Source organism: Colletes latitarsis, chromosome 8 (assembly GCF_051014445.1).
Source record: "Colletes latitarsis isolate SP2378_abdomen chromosome 8, iyColLati1, whole genome shotgun sequence".
NCBI lineage: Eukaryota > Metazoa > Arthropoda > Insecta > Hymenoptera > Colletidae > Colletes > Colletes latitarsis.
This window is the reverse complement of record NC_135141.1, coordinates 16,007,130-16,025,086: the sequence shown is the minus strand read 5'-3', so window position 1 is coordinate 16,025,086 and position 17,957 is coordinate 16,007,130. Positions and strand designations below refer to the sequence as shown.

At 34.0% G+C, this 17,957-nt stretch overlaps 1 protein-coding gene across 12 annotated transcripts in view; it reads left to right on the top strand.

Moving 5' to 3' along the window:
• Positions 1 to 17,957, top strand: part of Sei (potassium voltage-gated channel seizure) — a 414,656-nt gene that overhangs the window by 128,399 nt on the left and 268,300 nt on the right. For 10 of the 12 annotated variants that reach the window (XM_076772051.1, XM_076772048.1, XM_076772059.1 and 7 more), the window contains exon 4: positions 17,270 to 17,420. The exons of the other annotated variants lie outside the window; for them this stretch is intronic. In XM_076772051.1, the coding sequence (XP_076628166.1) occupies positions 17,270 to 17,420 (151 nt within the window). The remainder of the gene's footprint in view (positions 1 to 17,269; positions 17,421 to 17,957) is intronic. 12 annotated transcript variants of the gene reach the window in all.

The following is a 17,957-nucleotide window of genomic DNA, read 5'->3' as shown; positions in this document are numbered from 1 at the left end:
CAATTCTTTTCTTATATTTTTTAATGCCCCGAGGACAACAGCAAAATAGCTATTTTAAAAGACTTAAATAGGAAAATAGGATACAAACTTGATATCAATGCTTATTGACTGAATTTATAAAAAGTATTTTGGTTTATAGCCATTTAAATACGCCTCTCTTGTTTTAGAAAAGCTAATTTTCTTGCAGTGTTTAATAGAAACTTACACATTGTTAACTTTTAAAAAAATTCTTCGAATAAAAGTTATAGAAAATTAATTTATAAAGAGATTGGTAGAGAGTGTTACATTGCAATTTACAGATAACAGCAAACGCAAATGCTACTGTTTGTAACTCTTTTGTTGACGCGTTAAATGTATGTTCGAGAAACTGTGCGTTCACTTGTCGTGTTAACGAATTCCGTTACATTTTGCGATTCCAGCGATTAAATATAAATTCCTCTGACCATTTCATTTTGTATGCAGCTCATTATTAAACAAAGGTATGCAGTTAATCTTTTAACTGCTGCGCTCGAGTATTCTGGGGCATGAGTGCACTATTCTAGGCGCTCCAGTTAAAGAAAGCAGTACATATAGGGTGTTCGGCCATCCCTGGGAAAAATTTTAATGGGAGATTCTAGAGGCCAAAATAAGACGAAAATCAAGAATACTAATTTGTTGATGGAGGCTTCGTTAAAAAGTTATTAACATTTAAAGTTACTAACTAAAATTACTTAGAATTTTTTTCTAGAAAGTGGGTAGGATTTCGGGGGTAGGTCTATTCATCAAAAATTATTGTAATTGATCCCTGCAACCGAAAATAATTTTTCCAGAACGATTTGCACATTTTTTAATTTCGCCGAAAAATTTCACACTTTCTCGAATTTTTTTCTAGGAAATGAGTAGGATTTCGGGAATATGACTATTCATCAAAAATGCTTATAATTGACCCCTGCAGCCAAAAATATTTTTTTTTAAATTAATTAAAATTTTGTTTTTTCGTCGAAAAATTCAAGCACCTACCCCCTGTCAATTATTCTTAAAAATTACTTTTTCACTTTTAGTAATTTTGTTTGACGCCCTATAGTAAAGTTGTTTAATACTTTTTTGTAGGTAGCTATGGATTCTACTTCAGAAAAAAGTTTCATTGAAATATATTCAATATTGTAGGAGTATTGGCTATTTGAAAATTGGACCATTTTTATGTGGTTTTTCTCATTTTACAGGGTCAAGGAAACACTTTTCGACTATTTTTATAATTTCTACATATTCTACATTAAAATACGCGTAGTTTGCTTTTTTAAACATTAAAATCGTCCAATCCGTTCAGAAGTTATGGTGTTTTAAAGATACGCATGAAATTTCGGGAAACAAATCTGGCTTGAAATTATATTTTCGGTAAGGAATTTTTTTCTCGAAAATGTGTAGGATTGCGGGGGTATGTATAATGACCAAAAATTATTGTAATCGATTCTTGCAACCGAAAATAATTTTTCCAGAACGATTTGAAATTTTTTAATTTTGTCGACAAATTTCACACCTTCTCGAATTTTTTTCTAGGAAATGAGTAGGATTTCGGGAATATGACTATTAACCAAAAATGATTGTAATTGACCCCTGCAGCCAAAAATATTTTTTTTTAAATTAATTAAAATTTTGTTTTTTCGTCGAAAAATTCAAGCACCTACCCCTGTCAATTATTCATAAAAATTACTTTTCCACTTTTAGTAATTTTGTTTGACGCCCTATAGTAAAGTTGTGTAATACTTTTTTGTAGGTACCCATGAGCTCTACTTTAGAAAAAAGTTTCATTGAAATATATTCAATATTGTAGGAGTTATGGCTATTTGAAAATTGGACCATTTTTATGGGGTTTTTCTCATTTTGCGGGGTCAAGGAAACACTTTTCAAATATTTTTATCATTGCTACACATTCTACATTAAAATACGCGGCGTTTGGCTTTTTGAACATTAAAATCGTCCAATCCATTCAGAAGTTATGGTGTTTTAAAGATTCGCATCGAATTTACGGGAAGCATTTCTGACTTGAAATTATATTTTCCGTAAAGAATTTTTTTCTCGAAAATGGTTAAGATTGCGGGGGCATACCTATTGACCAAAAGTGATTATAATTGATCCCTGCAACCGAAAATAATTTTTCCAGAACGATTTGAAATTTTTTAATTTTGTCGAAAAATTTCACACCTTCTCGAATTGTTTTCTAGGAAATGAGTAGGATTTCGGGAGTATGACTATTCACCAAAAATGATTGTAATTGACCCCTGCAGCCAAAAATATTTTTTTAAAAATTAATTAAAATTTTGTTTTTTCGTTGAAAAATTCAAGCACCTATCCCCTGTCAATTATTCTTAAAAATTACTTTTTCACTTTTAATAATTTTGTTTGACGCCCTATAGTAAAGTTGTGTAATACTTTTTTGTAGGTACCCATGAGCTCTACTTTAGAAAAAAGTTTCATTGAAATATATTCAATATTGTAGGAGTTATGGCTGTTTGAAAATTGGACCATTTTTATGCGGTTTTTCTCGTTTTTCGGGGTCAAGGACCAACTTTCCGAATATTTTTGCGATTTGTACATATTCTCCACCAAAATACGCGTAGTTTGCTTTTTTAAACATTAAAATCGCCCAATCTGTTCAGGAGTTATGGTGTTTTAAAGATACGCATGAAATTTCGGGAAACAAATCTGGCTTGAAATTATATTTTCGGTAAGGAATTTTTTTCTCGAAAATGCGTAGGATTGCGGGGGTATGTATAATGACCAAAAATGATTGTAATCGAGTCTTGCAACCGAAAATAATTTTTCCAGAACGATTTGAAATTTTTTAATTTTGTCGACAAATTTCACACCTTCTCGAATTTTTTTCTAGGAAATGAGTAGGATTTCGGGAATATGACTATTCACCAAAAATGATTGTAATTGACCCCCGCAACCAAAAATAATTTTTCCAGAACGATTTGAAACTTTCCAATTTAATTGTTAACTTTTTAACGAGGCCTCAGTCGAGAAATTGATATTCTTGATTTTCGTCTTATTTTGGCCTCTAGAATCCCCCATTAAAATTTTTCCCAGGGGTGCCCGAACACCCTGTATATCAACTTTTTCACTTTGATAAACAATTCTGAACGATTGTTTGCTTCTTGATCGAATTTTTACGTACATTTACAAACATGAATAACAGAAAATAAATTGTGCAATTTCTTAGACACGAAGGTTGGTACTACCACTGATTAATTCAGCAGTGAAAAGGTTAATCATTGTAGTCGTAAATAGTTCAGTCATTTCCCTATGACGTTGAGCATTCAAAGTTTTGTTTAAGACTCCTAACCTCGACATACATTAGAATGCATGAAATGCCGATCGAAGGGGCTAGTTGTGGTACATTGCTTGGGACATGTTGTGACAATTTCAATACTTACCTCAAACGACAGTTTGTGGAATATGTCGTCTTTTCCTCGGAAACTATAGTTCGAACTTATGAAAGAACAACAGATAGAGGTAAAGCAAGCATAGAAAATTATGAAAATGTCGTTGAGAAAGTACAACTCCGTATACTGCGATATTGTTTCTGTTTGTTATGCTTAATGTTAATGTCTAATACTCGTTTAAGGCTTATTTATCTAATGTTTCGTACTTACATTGTTTAATGTTTTGTGTTCGATACTGTGTTTCACGATTTAATGTTTAATATTTTGTTTCATTCGTGTTAGGTATTTTCTTGACTATGTTTACGGTACTTCCTTTCTCTTTTATACAAAAATCATACATGGTTTGATAATATGATAATTGATGAAAATATTTTTCAATGCGTTACTTTGTTTTTAATTCGTTCAACTAGGAATTAATAATTATGCTTTTGTTAAAAATAAAAATGGAAGTAAAGTGTAATTATTACTGGAAGAGAGCAGAAAAAAATTTACAAAAAGGAAAATAGTATTTTGTAATAAAAGAACCAGGTAAAAAGGTACAAATAGTCACTGTCTATCCTATTTAATGTCGATATGATATGATGTCGTAATTTTTTATTTATAAAATTTGTGTAAAATATATATGCACACACATTGTCACATAAACGAATAAGCGCATTACGAACAAAATTTATAACAGAAAAGAGGAATTAAGTGTTAAATTGTTTAGTTTTTTTTTCTTATAATTGATATAATACACAATGTACTAAGAGAAATATAAGCAAAAGTGCTACATTTATAAAGTTAACAGTTATAATAACAGACTTAATATTGTATCCGAAAAATTAGGCGATTTTATAATTTCTTATCAGCTGTTCACTCACTTACTGGCTGTAGTTCTGCATCTGGGCTGTTCGAAATTGAAAAGAATCAGTAATTTTGTCATTGAATGAAATTACTAAAGATGATTTAAACGATTCTGCTAATGTGAAAATAAAAATGGAAGTTGAGTATTTATTTCATCATGGTGTAAATACCATCCTGTAAAAAGATAGCATTAATATTTCTTCCTTCACGAATTGATTTAATGCAGCATATTTTGCGAGCATTATGTCAATTAAATGCGAAGAATCAAGCCACGGTTCTTGATATTGAATTAAAAAATTTACAGATAGCGACTGGCTGGAAAAAGAATATGGTAGTCTAACAATAAGTCTGTACTATTACGATACCATCACGACACTGGAACTATTGCAAAACTATTTTTGTTCGTGCAATGGGAAATTTACATGTGTAACGGTTGTATGGCCTTGTATTCAATTTAATTGGAAACGTGATATTCGTAGGTGTAAAGATGTATGTAATAGTGGACACAATACACATACAGAGCGAATAGACGTTGTGAAATTAATAAGATTTTGAAGATTGACATTGATTTCAGACTACTATTAAGAAATTGATGTTTCACCTTTGTAATTTCTTTTAAATACCCTCGTTTAAACTGAAAAATATAAGAAAAGACTATAATTAGATAGGATCTAAAAATTACACAACAATGGAAGTTTCCCTCTTGTCTATTAAATTCGCGATTGACGAAGGGACGAGGGAAGGCTAAAATGTTAAAATTGCCAAGAAATTGAAATAAAAGTAATTCATTTGAGCATTTAGTTCTTCGTTGATACTTAACCAGGAAGTGACTTTCCAATATGCAATATTTTGTCGGAGAAATTCAGGGCCGCGAAATATTGCAGTTCCTCGAATAGCTCGGAACGCAATTTTTATCGTCGATGTTTACACTGACCGGGGATTCTTCCAACGATTGCGTGGCGGGACCGTGTGTCTATAATTTGAAATACACGCGTGTAAATACACGCTGCGCACACGCAAAGAGGAAGAGACACGCGTGGTCACGTTTTATATCTGGAGTGTTCGCGAAACTATTTTTAGAATGACGCCGCAGAACAGTCGCTGGACGTGTGTGGCGCGCCTAACAGTTAACCCTGACCCGGTAATAAATGTTCTATCCCCGTATAGGATGCTATAGACACCCCACCTGCGGGTTGATAATCCACCCTCAGCCCCTGCGGACGAATCAGCTGATGGTTACAACGCTGGAAACGAAATTGATTATTAAAATGGACACGGAGCTGTTGGCCGAACGTTCGAGCCACACGTGCGTCTTATTCCTATACACTCTTCGTAATTTTCGCGTGAATTTTATTCCGATTCAATCGCCTACAGACACACTGCGAGTTGCTGCATCGCACGTTAGGCCACAGATTGGCAAACTTTTAGCGACACGTCAGCTTTCGGTCCCTCTTTACAGAATCATTATTAACACGTTCCCTGCCAGACCGTTTTTTGAAGACTTCCCGTTCAGGCTTTACAATTGTATTATTTTGTTTCTGGCGTATGCCTTACAATAATTAAAATAGTGCAAAAATCATAATTATCAAGGAAAGGTTGTATAGTTTAACATGCATAACACAACAAACCAATAAATTTATTTTTCTAGGTATTAGTTCAACAAATACCTGGCTGAACATTACTATGCCAAGCGAGTTGCATTCTCATATATAATTTTTTTTATCATGCCTATATCAGTTTAAAATATAACATTTTAGTTGAATTCAAGTTTGTATGCAATTACAAAGGGATGTTACGATGAACTTTGTTAAAACATGGCAAACATAAGTGTTGTTACCCACACAACTATCGCAGAATGTTGCAACTTTTACAGTACAGTTTCTTGCCGATTGGGAACCTAAATTTTTAACATTTCTTTCGTAACAAATTTTGCAGCGCCTTCTTATCGAATTAAAGTGGCCTTCCTTCTTTTTAATTTCGTGTCGATTCCTTCTTGGTACAATTCGTGAATTATTATTATTATTATTGTTATTATTATTATTGTTACACGACATCAGATTCATTGCTAATTTTTTTCGGAATTCGATGCTTGTTATTTTTCGGTTTGTAAGACTGTTATATATAATCCATGAATTCACTACAGCTGTGTTCAGACAAAGTTCAAATACAATTTTTTTATACCACTTTACTGTTTTTCGTAGAGGACTGCAATATGAAGCCATTTAATCGGAGATATCTACATAAGACTTCCCTTCATTATAATCCACAATAACCTTCGGTTTTATAACAATATTCCCCCTTTTCTGCATTGCCACAGTTTCGTTAGAGTGTTTCGTTGATAATAGAAGGACATCACGCTTGTCCTTCCATTTCAGTATTGTCAAACCATCATTGCTTTCCTTAGCGATATATTCATATCGCTGTAATTTTTTTGAAAGTAGGTCTTTTGGAATTCCACGGCGATTTGATCGTATTGTTCCAACCAGATGTGTCTTTTGAGCAACTAACTTTTTGGCTAATTCGATACTTGTGTACCAATTATCGGTACATATTGTACGACCTTTACCCAATATACTTTTGCACAATGATAGAACAACATTGGTAGGCGTTGTTTTCTCTATATCCGTTTTTTTTCCACAATAAATTTTGAAGGCGAGCGTGTATCCCGGTGCTGAACATAATTTGAATATTTTGATACCGTACTTATGTCTTTTTTGTTTTATATATTGTTTGAAGACAATGCGACCTCGAAAAGGAATCAGAGATTCGTCTACACAAACAATTTCGCCTGGGTCAAAATACTTTTCAAAATTTTCATTCAACATATCTATGACTGTTTGAATTTTATACAAGCGGTCGTTTACACTTTCCTTGTCATTGTCGTTAAAATGCAACATTCGTAACAAAATTTCAAACCGATTTCTTGACATTATCGAAGATGGAAGAGTCAACGAATATGCCGGATCTTTAGACCAATACAAACTTATTTCTGGAAGCTTTACAATTCCCATCCACATAATAAGTCCAAAAAAACGTTTTATCTCGTTTTTGTCTGTTGCTTTCCATTCATCTAATCGAGATGATGTTTGTTTAGATAGACATTGCTGCGCATACCGATTCGTTTCTATAACGACCAGATCGAAGAATTCATCACTCGTAAACAAAAAATAAATATCTTCCGGTTTTTCATAAGTTTGATTAAATATTTTGAAACCCGGTGTACCAACGAAAGGCGTAAGGCGCGGTTGGTTTCCGATGGGATCAGCCCAATCTATATGCGAAGTAGTTATATTGTTTAGAGAACGTTCGGTATCTTCGACTTCACTACTGGATAAAATGCGAGTGCCGCGTGTGGAAAGGCGATGAAAAGGTATGATTTCCTCTGAACTGTCTAAAGAATCTTCAAAAAGGTTTCCTCGTGTAATCCTACGGCGTTTTGTTAGAACTTCTGCGAGTGGCACGTCAGAATCATCATTAGAAAAACTGTTGCTGCGTGATGCCATATCTGCTTATAAGGAGTAATTATTGTAAAATTTGGAAAAAGACTGAGAAAGAAAAGGCGGGAAAAATTGCAAACATTTTTAAATGCAAAATATTCGAATTTATAACACTGAAATAATATGTACGTACCGTATTTCCTTTGTTTAACACACTGAACTATAACAATCCCAGCTTCAGTGAAGCAGTAAGTATTGTTACAACGACACGCGAATAAATGACTGATCGAAATACAAGAAATGCAGTAAAAACAAGTTATGGTGAAAAAAAATTGCCCATCACGCCGCGTGGGGCGTATACGCCCCACGATTAAATGAAGGCGTCAACAATAGTATTAAGATGCTCATAATTGACTGCATAATGAATTTTTAAAAAATTCTTCATTTTACAGTGATAATACCAAATGGCTTGAACGCATACGCGCCACGCGGCAGGGAACGTGTTAACCAATTATTTGAACTTTCACTTCCGTTACCTTCGATCCCGTGTTTTTGTCACGATTAAAATGCCCTCTGGTAATCATTTTCTCCAAGCGTCTAAAGCACCTTTTGCGATTCACTTTGTGTTCGCTCCAGAGTATCGAAACTCCGTCCCTCGAGTTTTAATTTCGTTTCAGAGAGTAAAAGGAAGTCACAAGAGGGCAAATCAGGCGAATATGATGGGGTAACTGTCATGTTGTTCGCTGTAAGAAATGCTCTTCGTCGAAGCACGTTACAATAAAACTTTGCATTTACAAATTCTTTTTGGCCCCTAAAATGAAACTAAAACTCGAGGGATGATGTTTCGATACTCTGGAACAAATACAAAAAGCTTGAAGAAAACGTTGGTATTGGTATAGCGATGCAGAAGGGGGTTACTTTGAAGGTGAAGGAAGCCAAACTTCAAATAATTGTTCGGTTTATTTTTGATGCCATCTTGTATTTACCCAAAATAATGAAGAGGAAATAATGTGGAGGAAAATATTTAGATTCCTCGAGTTTTGTATAGAGTTTCGATCATAGTACAACTAAGAAGGGGTGATTCTATGTAAAAGAATAAGTTGAAAACGTGGAATAGTATTTTTTTTGCGAGGTTTCGTTTTTGAGAATATCGATTTTGAAAGTTCATCGAGGACGTCTGCAGTGGAATACATCAGCGCAAGTAGAAATAGCGAGTATTGGACGGACGAGACATCAAATTTTCAAATTCAATTATCTCGAAAACGAACAAATTTCGCTCTACTTTTTTGACCTATTTTTTCACGTGTAATCATCACTTTTCGATTATACTGATTACTGGGGCTGCATCTAAATCAGATACATTATATATAGGGTGGGGCGCCTAAAACAGGCTACTTGAATAGCTCGCCTACTTTTCGTGATAGAAAAAATGCTTTAAAAAAAGGTCATTTTTTGAAGATTTCAAAGTTAAAAGTAATTGAAAGTCAGTAACGAAAATAATTTTACATCAAGAAACCGAACATTTTAATGAGTTATTTATTTATATACAGGGTGCCCCCCCCCCCCTAGAGGGGAAAATTTTAATGAGAAATTCTAGAGACCAAAGTAAGACGAAAATCAAGAATATCAATTTCTCGACTGAGGCCTCGTTAAAAAGTTAATTAAATTCAAAAGTTTCAAATCGTTCTGGAAAAATTATTTTTGGTTGTAGGGGTCAATTATAAGCATTTTTGGTGAATAGACATATCCCTCAAATCCTACTCATTTTCGAGAAAAAAAATCGGGCAGGTGGCGAAATTTTTTTGGCAAAAAAGAAATTTTTCAAATCGTTCTAAAAAAATTATTTTCGGTTGCAAGAATCGATTACAATCATTTTTTGTCATTACACATACCCCCGCAATCCTGCGCATTTTCGAGACAAAAATTCCTTACCGAAAATATAATTTCAAGCCAGATTTGTTTCCCGAAATTTCATGCGTATCTTTAAAACACCATAACTCCTGAACGGATTGGGCGATTTCAATGTTTAAAAAAGCAAACGACGCGTATTTTGGTGTAAACTATGTAGAAATTATAAAAATGTTCGAAAAGTTGTTCCTTGACCCAGTAAAATGAGAAAAACCCCATAAAAATGGTCCAATTTTCAAACCGCCAATACTCCTACAATATTGAATATATTTCAATGAAACTTTTTTCTAAAGTAGAGCTCATGGGTTCCTATAAAAAAGTATTAGACAACTTTTCTGTAGGGCGTCAAAAAAAAATTACTAAAAATCAAAAACGAATTTTTAAGAAAAATCGACAGGTGCCTTTTTTCAGCGAAGTTAAAACGTTCCAAATCACTTTGGAAAAATTATTTTCGGTCGTGGGTGTCAATTATAATCATTTTTGGTCAATATACATACCCTCGAAATCCTACCCACTTTCGTGAAAAAAATTTAGGAAGGTGGACAAATTTTTCGATAAATTTAAAAAATTTCAAATCGTTCTGGGAAAATTATTTTCGGTTGTGGGGGTCAATTATAATCATTTTTGGTCAATACACATACCCTCGAAATCCTACGTACTTTCGAGAAAAAAATTCTTTACCGAAAATATACTGTGTGACCGGAAATGTTTCTATAACTTTGTAACGAACCCTCAATCAACAAATTAGTATCCTTGATTTTCGTCTTATTTTGGCTTCTAGAATCTCCCATTATAATTTTTCCCAAGGGTGGCCGAACACCCTGTATTCACTACTGATACGACTGTTAAAAATAGCGATTTGGAATATCGATGCTTCATCTAAAGCGATTTTGTATAGATTATACTGTTCTTCATATACACTCTTCCGTATCTTCTCTAATTGTTGGTATCTTGTTGTTTACTTTTTTCAATTTTCCTCAAAATCAAAAGCTCGAAGATGTCAAGTCCCGTGAACATAGAGGCCATTCTTGATTTCCTTCTCAACTAGTTTAGTAGTCTTCAAAGTTCCTCTTGTAATGGCCTGTGAACAGGATATTCTTCTTACTGGTACCATATTAATTGTTGTGTGTATAATGGAGTATGTCCTAACTCTTGTAGCGGAATTTCTATTAAAATCTATTTTCTGTCAATTTCCTATTGACAAGTAGTGCATGTTACGAAGATTAACTTGTCCATGATTTTTGTAAACGTCGCTTCGTTCGTGAATAAAATTTTGGGCAAGAACACTTCATCATTGTACAATTTCTAAGCAATTTTAAGACTCATTTCCGTGTAATTCTTGAAAAGCTGAAATGTGGATAGAACGGAGTATTTGCAAGACACTTCGTCGATTAGTGCCACTCTTACGTTAAAACGGTCCTGAACTGACATGTGGATTTTATGCTACAGCTGCTAAAATGTTCTTTTTTTATCTACGCTTTCGGATTCTTAAAAATGTTCTATTATTTTTGAAAATAAAAATCTGGAGGATTTCAGACGCACTACTTATTTTGTAATTTGGCAAGATTCGCCATGAATGAAAATCGTATTAACTTTCTTCTGTTCAATACGAAGCATTTTGGTTGATAACATATCGCAGATTAATAATAATATTCATAGATATAAATAAACATGAAGTATACAACCTGTCAACAAAATGATCGTTCAGTTCCTCGAAGTAAAATTATTTTCCATTACCACGCTTTATTAGACGTGAAAAAACATTATTTTATTTAAACAAACGAAATTGGCTTGGTAATCCCAAAAATAACTTTGAGAAAATGTTTTGCGAATAATATTAGGTATCCCTCCGAACCAAACAATATTGATCTGATATATTTTTTTAGGTAACCTGTTTAGGTGTCCCAGTTTGTTTTTAACCGAACCAAACTCAAATATTACTTAAAATTACCGAAAATTTTGAATTTTGTTCTATCGTTTCTTCATTTTATAAAATCAAATTCAAAGTTGCCCGATCTAATTTACGTACGAAAACGTCTGTTCACACGTAAGGGTGAATCACTTAAATTTACAACCTTATCTATTACTGTCAAATCAACTATTATACAGGGTGTTTGACTAACTCTGAGAAAAATTTTAATGGGGGATTCTAGAGGCCAAAATAAAACGAAAATTAAGAATATCAATTTCTCGACTGAGTCCTCGTTAAAAAGTTAACAATTAAATTCAAAAGTTTCAAATCGTTCTGGAAAAATTATTTTTAGTTGCAGGGGTCAATTGCAAGCATTTTTGGTCAACAGACATACCCCCAAAATCCTACTCAGTTTTGAGAAAAAAATTCCTTACCGAAAATCTAATTTCTGGCCAGAAATGTCTGCCCGAATTTTCATGCGAATGTTTAAAATGTCATAACTTCTGAACGGATTGGACGATTTTAATGTTTAAAAAGCCAAACGACGCGTATTTTGCTAGAGAATATGTAGAAATTGTAAAAATATTGGAAAAATTGCTCCTTGATCCCGTAAAATGTGAAAAATCCCATAAAAGTGGTCCAATTTTCAAACAGCCATAACTCCTACAATAGTGGATATATTTCAATGAAACTTTTTTCTAAAATAGAGCCCATAGGTACCTACAAAAAAGTATTAGACAACTTTTCTATACAGCGTCAAACAAAATTACTAAAAATGGAAAAGTAATTTTTAAGAAAAATCGACAGGGTGCCTAAATTTTTCGCCGAAGAAAAAAATTTTTAATTAATTCTGAAAAAATTGTTTTCGGTTGCGAGAGTCAATTGCAATTATTTTTGGTCATTACACATACCCCCGAAATCCTACTCACTTTCTAGAAAAAAATTCGAGAATGTGTGAAATTTTTCGACGGAAAAAAAAATTTCAAATCGTTTTGGAAAAATTATTTTCGGTTGCGAGAGTCAATTGCAATCAGTTTTGGTGAATAGACATACCCCCGAAATCTTGCGCATTTTCGAGAAAAAAATTCATTACGGTCGGAACTTTAATTGTTAATAACTGTTTAACGAAGCCTTCATCAACAAATTGGTATTCTTGATTTTCGTCTTATTTTGGCCTCTAGAATATAAATATGTATATAAAACGTTTTCATATAAAATTTGCATTGTATTAAGGAGGACATATAATGTATGAATGCCTTTTTTTGTTATCTTACTCTTTTAGTTATCAAGATCATGCTCAACTTTTCAAATGAAATATTCAACTTATTAATCCTCCATAATAGAGTTTAATTTAAAAAGTTTCCCATACAAAGACTGTCGATGAACGACACAGTGAAAAATCATTGGATTATCTGATTCTAAAACAGTTTGTCTGTGGAGGGTTAATGTAAGTTTTGGTTTTTTCACGCAAATTTTGCTCCTTTCGTTTCATTGGTTCATCGTCCTATTTACGAGTCAGATTCATTTCAGCCTCTTTTTTCTCCTCTCAGCGTCACAACGACCGGCTACGACGATATCGAGAGAAACCATCCTCGATCTCTCGGCGTGTCCTGTTAGAAGGACATTTCGGAGACACGATCCAATCAATTTTCAGACTTCGATTTCTAAGGAAATGCTATTTCGATGGACACCGTGCAGGACGAAGCCCTGGTTCTTTCGATATTTAATAACGATCGACGATGGCACGCACTAAAGAAAATTACTACCATCATTTTCGAACACCGATATCGCGCATCTCGTGTCTTTTTATTAATCTTTGCTTTCCACGATTCTCATCATTATAAGTTCGTTTTATGCGCAGTTTGCATCCCCTCCAATGCAGTCCTATTATAGGGTGATTCTTGAAACTGGAGCAAGCTATAGCTATTTTCTAAGCGATAATACCACAAATTGATGCCGGACGAAGTTGAATTACTCGGTATAAACTAGTTTCTAACAATATCATTTTTATTTTCGCTACTTCCACTTACCATACATCTTTGCTCACTTAAGTCGATTCTTTCCAATAGTCCGCATATTAAAATATTAAGGTATGATCGTTAAAAAAGTTCTCGTGATACTTTACGGAATATTTCATGTTTTACGTTACGAAACTTCTTTACTCCAATCGATATTCAAAGGTGTCACTATAAACACTTAAACGTTTTATTAGTTACTTCCTTACATTTTATTTAAAAGTGTAGTAATTGTATATTTGTAATTAGTTTTAATTGTATTCTGTATAACATTGATTTAAATACAGGGTGTTGGGCCACTTCTGAGAAAAATTTTAATGGAAGATTCTAGAGGTCAAAATAAGACGAAAATCAAGGATACTAATTTATTGATTGAGGCTTCGTTAAAATGTTACAAAAACATTTCTGGTCACACAGTATATTTTCGGTAAAAATTTTTTTTCTCGAAAGTACGTAGGATTTCGGGGGTATGTGTATTCACCAAAAATGATTGTAATTAACCCCCTTAACTAAAAATAATTTTTTTAGAACGATTTGAAATTTTTTAATTTTGCCGAAAAATTTGTCCACCTTCTCGAATTTTTTTCTCGAAAGTGGATAGGATTTCGCGGGTATGTCTAATGACCATAAATAATTGTAATTGACCCCTGCAACCGAAAATAATTTTTTCAAAACGATTTGAAATTTTTTTCCCGCCGATCAAATTTAGATACCTACCCTGTCGATTTTTCTTAAACATTAGTTTTTCATTTTTAATTTTGTTTGACGCTCTACAGAGAAGTTGTCTAATACTTTTTTGTAGCTACACATGTGCTCTATTTCAGAGTAAAATTTCAATGAGATACCTTTACTATTGTAGGAGTTATGGCCGTTTGAAAATTGGATCAGTTTTAGGGGGTTTTTCTTATTTTACGATGTCAAGGAACAACTTCTCTAATATTGTTGCAATTTTTACATGTTCTCCACTAAAATACGCGGCGTTTGGCTTTTTGAACATTAAAATCGTCCAATCCGTTCAGAAGTTATGACGTTTTAAAGATACGCAAAAAATTTTGGAAGGACATTTCTGGCCTGAAATTATATTTTCGGTAGGGAATTTTTTTCACGAAAATGGTTGGGATTTCGAGGATATGTGTATTCACCAAAAATGTTTGTAATTAACCCCCTTAACTAAAAATAATTTTTCCAGAACAATTTGAAATTTTTTAATTTTGCCAAAAAATTTGTCCACCTTCTCGAATTTTTTTCTCGAAAGTGGATAGGATTTCGCGGGTATGTCGAATGACCATAAATGATTGTAATTGACTCCTGCAACCGAAAATAATTTTTTCAGAACGATTTGAAATTTTTTTCCCGCCGATCAAATTTAGATACCTACCCTGTCGATTTTTCTTAAACATTAGTTTTTCATTTTTAATAAATTTGTTTGACACTCTACAGAGAAGTTGTCTAATACTTTTTTGTAGCTACACATGGGCTCTATTTCAGAGTAAAATTTCAATGAGATACCTTCACTATTGCAGGAGTTATGGCTGTTTGAAAATTGGATCAGTTTTAGGGGGTTTTTCTTATTTTACGATGTCAAGGAACAACTTTTCTAATATTGTTAGAATTTCTACATATTCTCCACTAAAATACGCGGCGTTTGGCTTTTTGAACATTAAAATCGTCCAATCCGTTCAAGAGTTATGACATTTTAAAGATTCGCATGAAATTTGAGAGGTGCATTTCTGGCCTCACATTAGATTTTCGGTAAAGAATTTTTTTCTCGAAAATACGTAGGATTTCGGGAGTATGTGTATTCACCAAAAATGATTATGATTGACCCTCGTAACGGAAAATAATTTTTTTAGAACGATTTGAAACTTTTCAATTTCGTCGAATTTCAGGGGAATCATCATTGATGGTCAGACATTGTATTTTCGGTAAGGAATTTTTTTCTCGAAAATGAATAGGATTTTGAGGGTATGTCTATTCACCAAAAATTATTATAATTGGTCCCTGCAGTCAAAAATAATTTTTTTAGAACAATTTGAAATTTGTAAAAAATTTGTCCACTTTTCTGAATTTTTTTCTCGAAATCGCATAGGATTTCGAAGGTATGTCTATTCGAAAGTGGATAGGATTTCGCGGGTATGTCTAATGACCATAAATAATTGTAATTGACCCCTGCAACCGAAAATAATTTTTTCAGAAAGATTTAAAATTTTTTGATTTAATATTTAATAACTTTTTAACAAAGCCTCAATCAAGAAATTGATAGTCTTGATTTTTGTCTTATTTTGTCCTCTAGAATCTTCTGCCCAACCTGCTTTGTTTTTTAAAAAAAGCTAGTATTTAAAAAAAGTACAGTATATTTCGCAAATTTCTGATTAAATCGATGAAGTTAAGATTAAACTCAATTATATGCATAACAATGTAACGAGAAATGTGAAGGAAATGAAAAAATGATAATACGCTTGAGTACTTATTGGAATAAAGTAACGTTCAGAAGTGAAATATGAAATATCTGCCAAAGTATTACGTTTCGAATGGCCATGCTTTAATACTTTTATATGCAGAACGGCGAGAAGAATCGATTTATGCCAACAAAAAAGAAATGGTTCCATTTAAAGAATAAGTGCAAATGCACATTGGAGAAACAACAGATTGTGCCATGAAAAGATGGTCTCCATTACGGGATTCAAGTTTTTCCTGTATCATTTGTATCCATGTTTGGAAATGGGCAACAGCTTGTCCCAGTTTCTCGAATCATCCTGTATGCTATCTATAGTTGCGTATCTCTATTGCCGAAATCAATACTTATTGTATTCGCGGAATTAGATTATATTTCCCACTTTAAACCGGGCAAATTTCACGAAATTTCGGTCACAGAATTCCACTAGATTCCTCATCGTCGATTTTTCTTTTTCAACTCCCGCCAGTACGTACCTCGTTGCCAGGCCCCAAAATCAACGACATTGTATTCTCGCGCTCGAAGTTCAACAACTCGGGTTTGGCGCAAAATCAAAGAACTTTACTACGATCGTACGGAATCGTCGAATTCTCGTGCCAACGATTCAATCATCCGTACGATAATAAATGAAAAATGTCACGGTGACTTCCGTCTAAGATGTCACCAGAAATCGGCGTTTCTTAAATCGTAGCTCTGCGCCTTCTATCTTGGACATTTTTTATTCATATTCCGCATACCCAAAGCGACAATTTCCCGAACAAAATCGTCGTCCGTGTCCTCGTGCTCCCAGGTGTCCAGACGCAACGCGATTCATGTTCCAATTTCCCTGCACTCCGGCGAAAGTTTGTTTAATTCAACCGGTGACTAACTTCGTTTACGTGTAACTCATTCCAAGTCCCTTGCTCGCCGAGAAAAATATATTGCGTAAAGTCACACGTATAGAATGCCACGGTGGCGCACGAAAAGTTTCTCGCGGAACGTTACACGATGTAGAACGCAACGAACTCGAGAATCTGCTCAAACAGTTCTAATAGGACGGAGTTTAACGGAAAAATTAAAAAAGTCTGACGAGAATCGGAATATATATATATATATTTGCTTTCGAGCGTGGAATTGAAATCGATTCGACGAAGATGACTGTTTTCCGCGAGAAACGAGCAGCCTGTGTGATCGACGATACGGTAAATTTCCGCAATATATTTTCTCTGGTGTATAGTTAGCAGTTTTTACTAACAATCACTAATAAGATTCAATGACGTTGACTCGAGCAGTCGACTGGGCAAGGGCGTCCTTTCGTGCTGGCCTCTCCAGGACCGGTGTCGTTGGTCCACCGAGGGTCAGGAATCGACCGAGAAACACGACCAACTTACCTCATCGACTTGCTGACGGGACCATCCTCGACGAGGACGCTTCTGAGAACTGGTGAGTCTTGAAACTTTCCTTAAACATGCTCTGAAACTTCGCTTATCGAATCACGGTTGAAGCCACGGTACTTGATAAATAGTCCGTAATGCCATTTGCACTCGTATTATTATTTTCTTTTTTTTCCTGGAGAAAGTGCTTGGTTTCTGACGCCTTGGCTCGTAATTAAACGGGAGCCAGTGATGTCAACGGCGGTACTACTCAATATAACGATCGACAACGAAGCGTTTCGTTTATCGAATTGTAATCGAAGTTATGAAGGTTGATAGTCATCTATTGGAAAGTTTCTAGATACGTATCACCTTATTTTATTTACGAGCTTCGCGAGGGTAGAGAATATCAGGCTCACGACGAAGTTTTGGCTTGCAACTAACTAAAAATAGCCGACTTTAAGTTTAAGGGGAAAGAACTTTAGCTCGTAGAAACAATTCTCGAGTACCTGGGACAGAAACAAGTTGCGTTAGTTCAAAGTTTTGAATATCTGATATAATTAGAAGTACACAAGAAAAACAGGACTTGTGCTAGCGAGGATATACG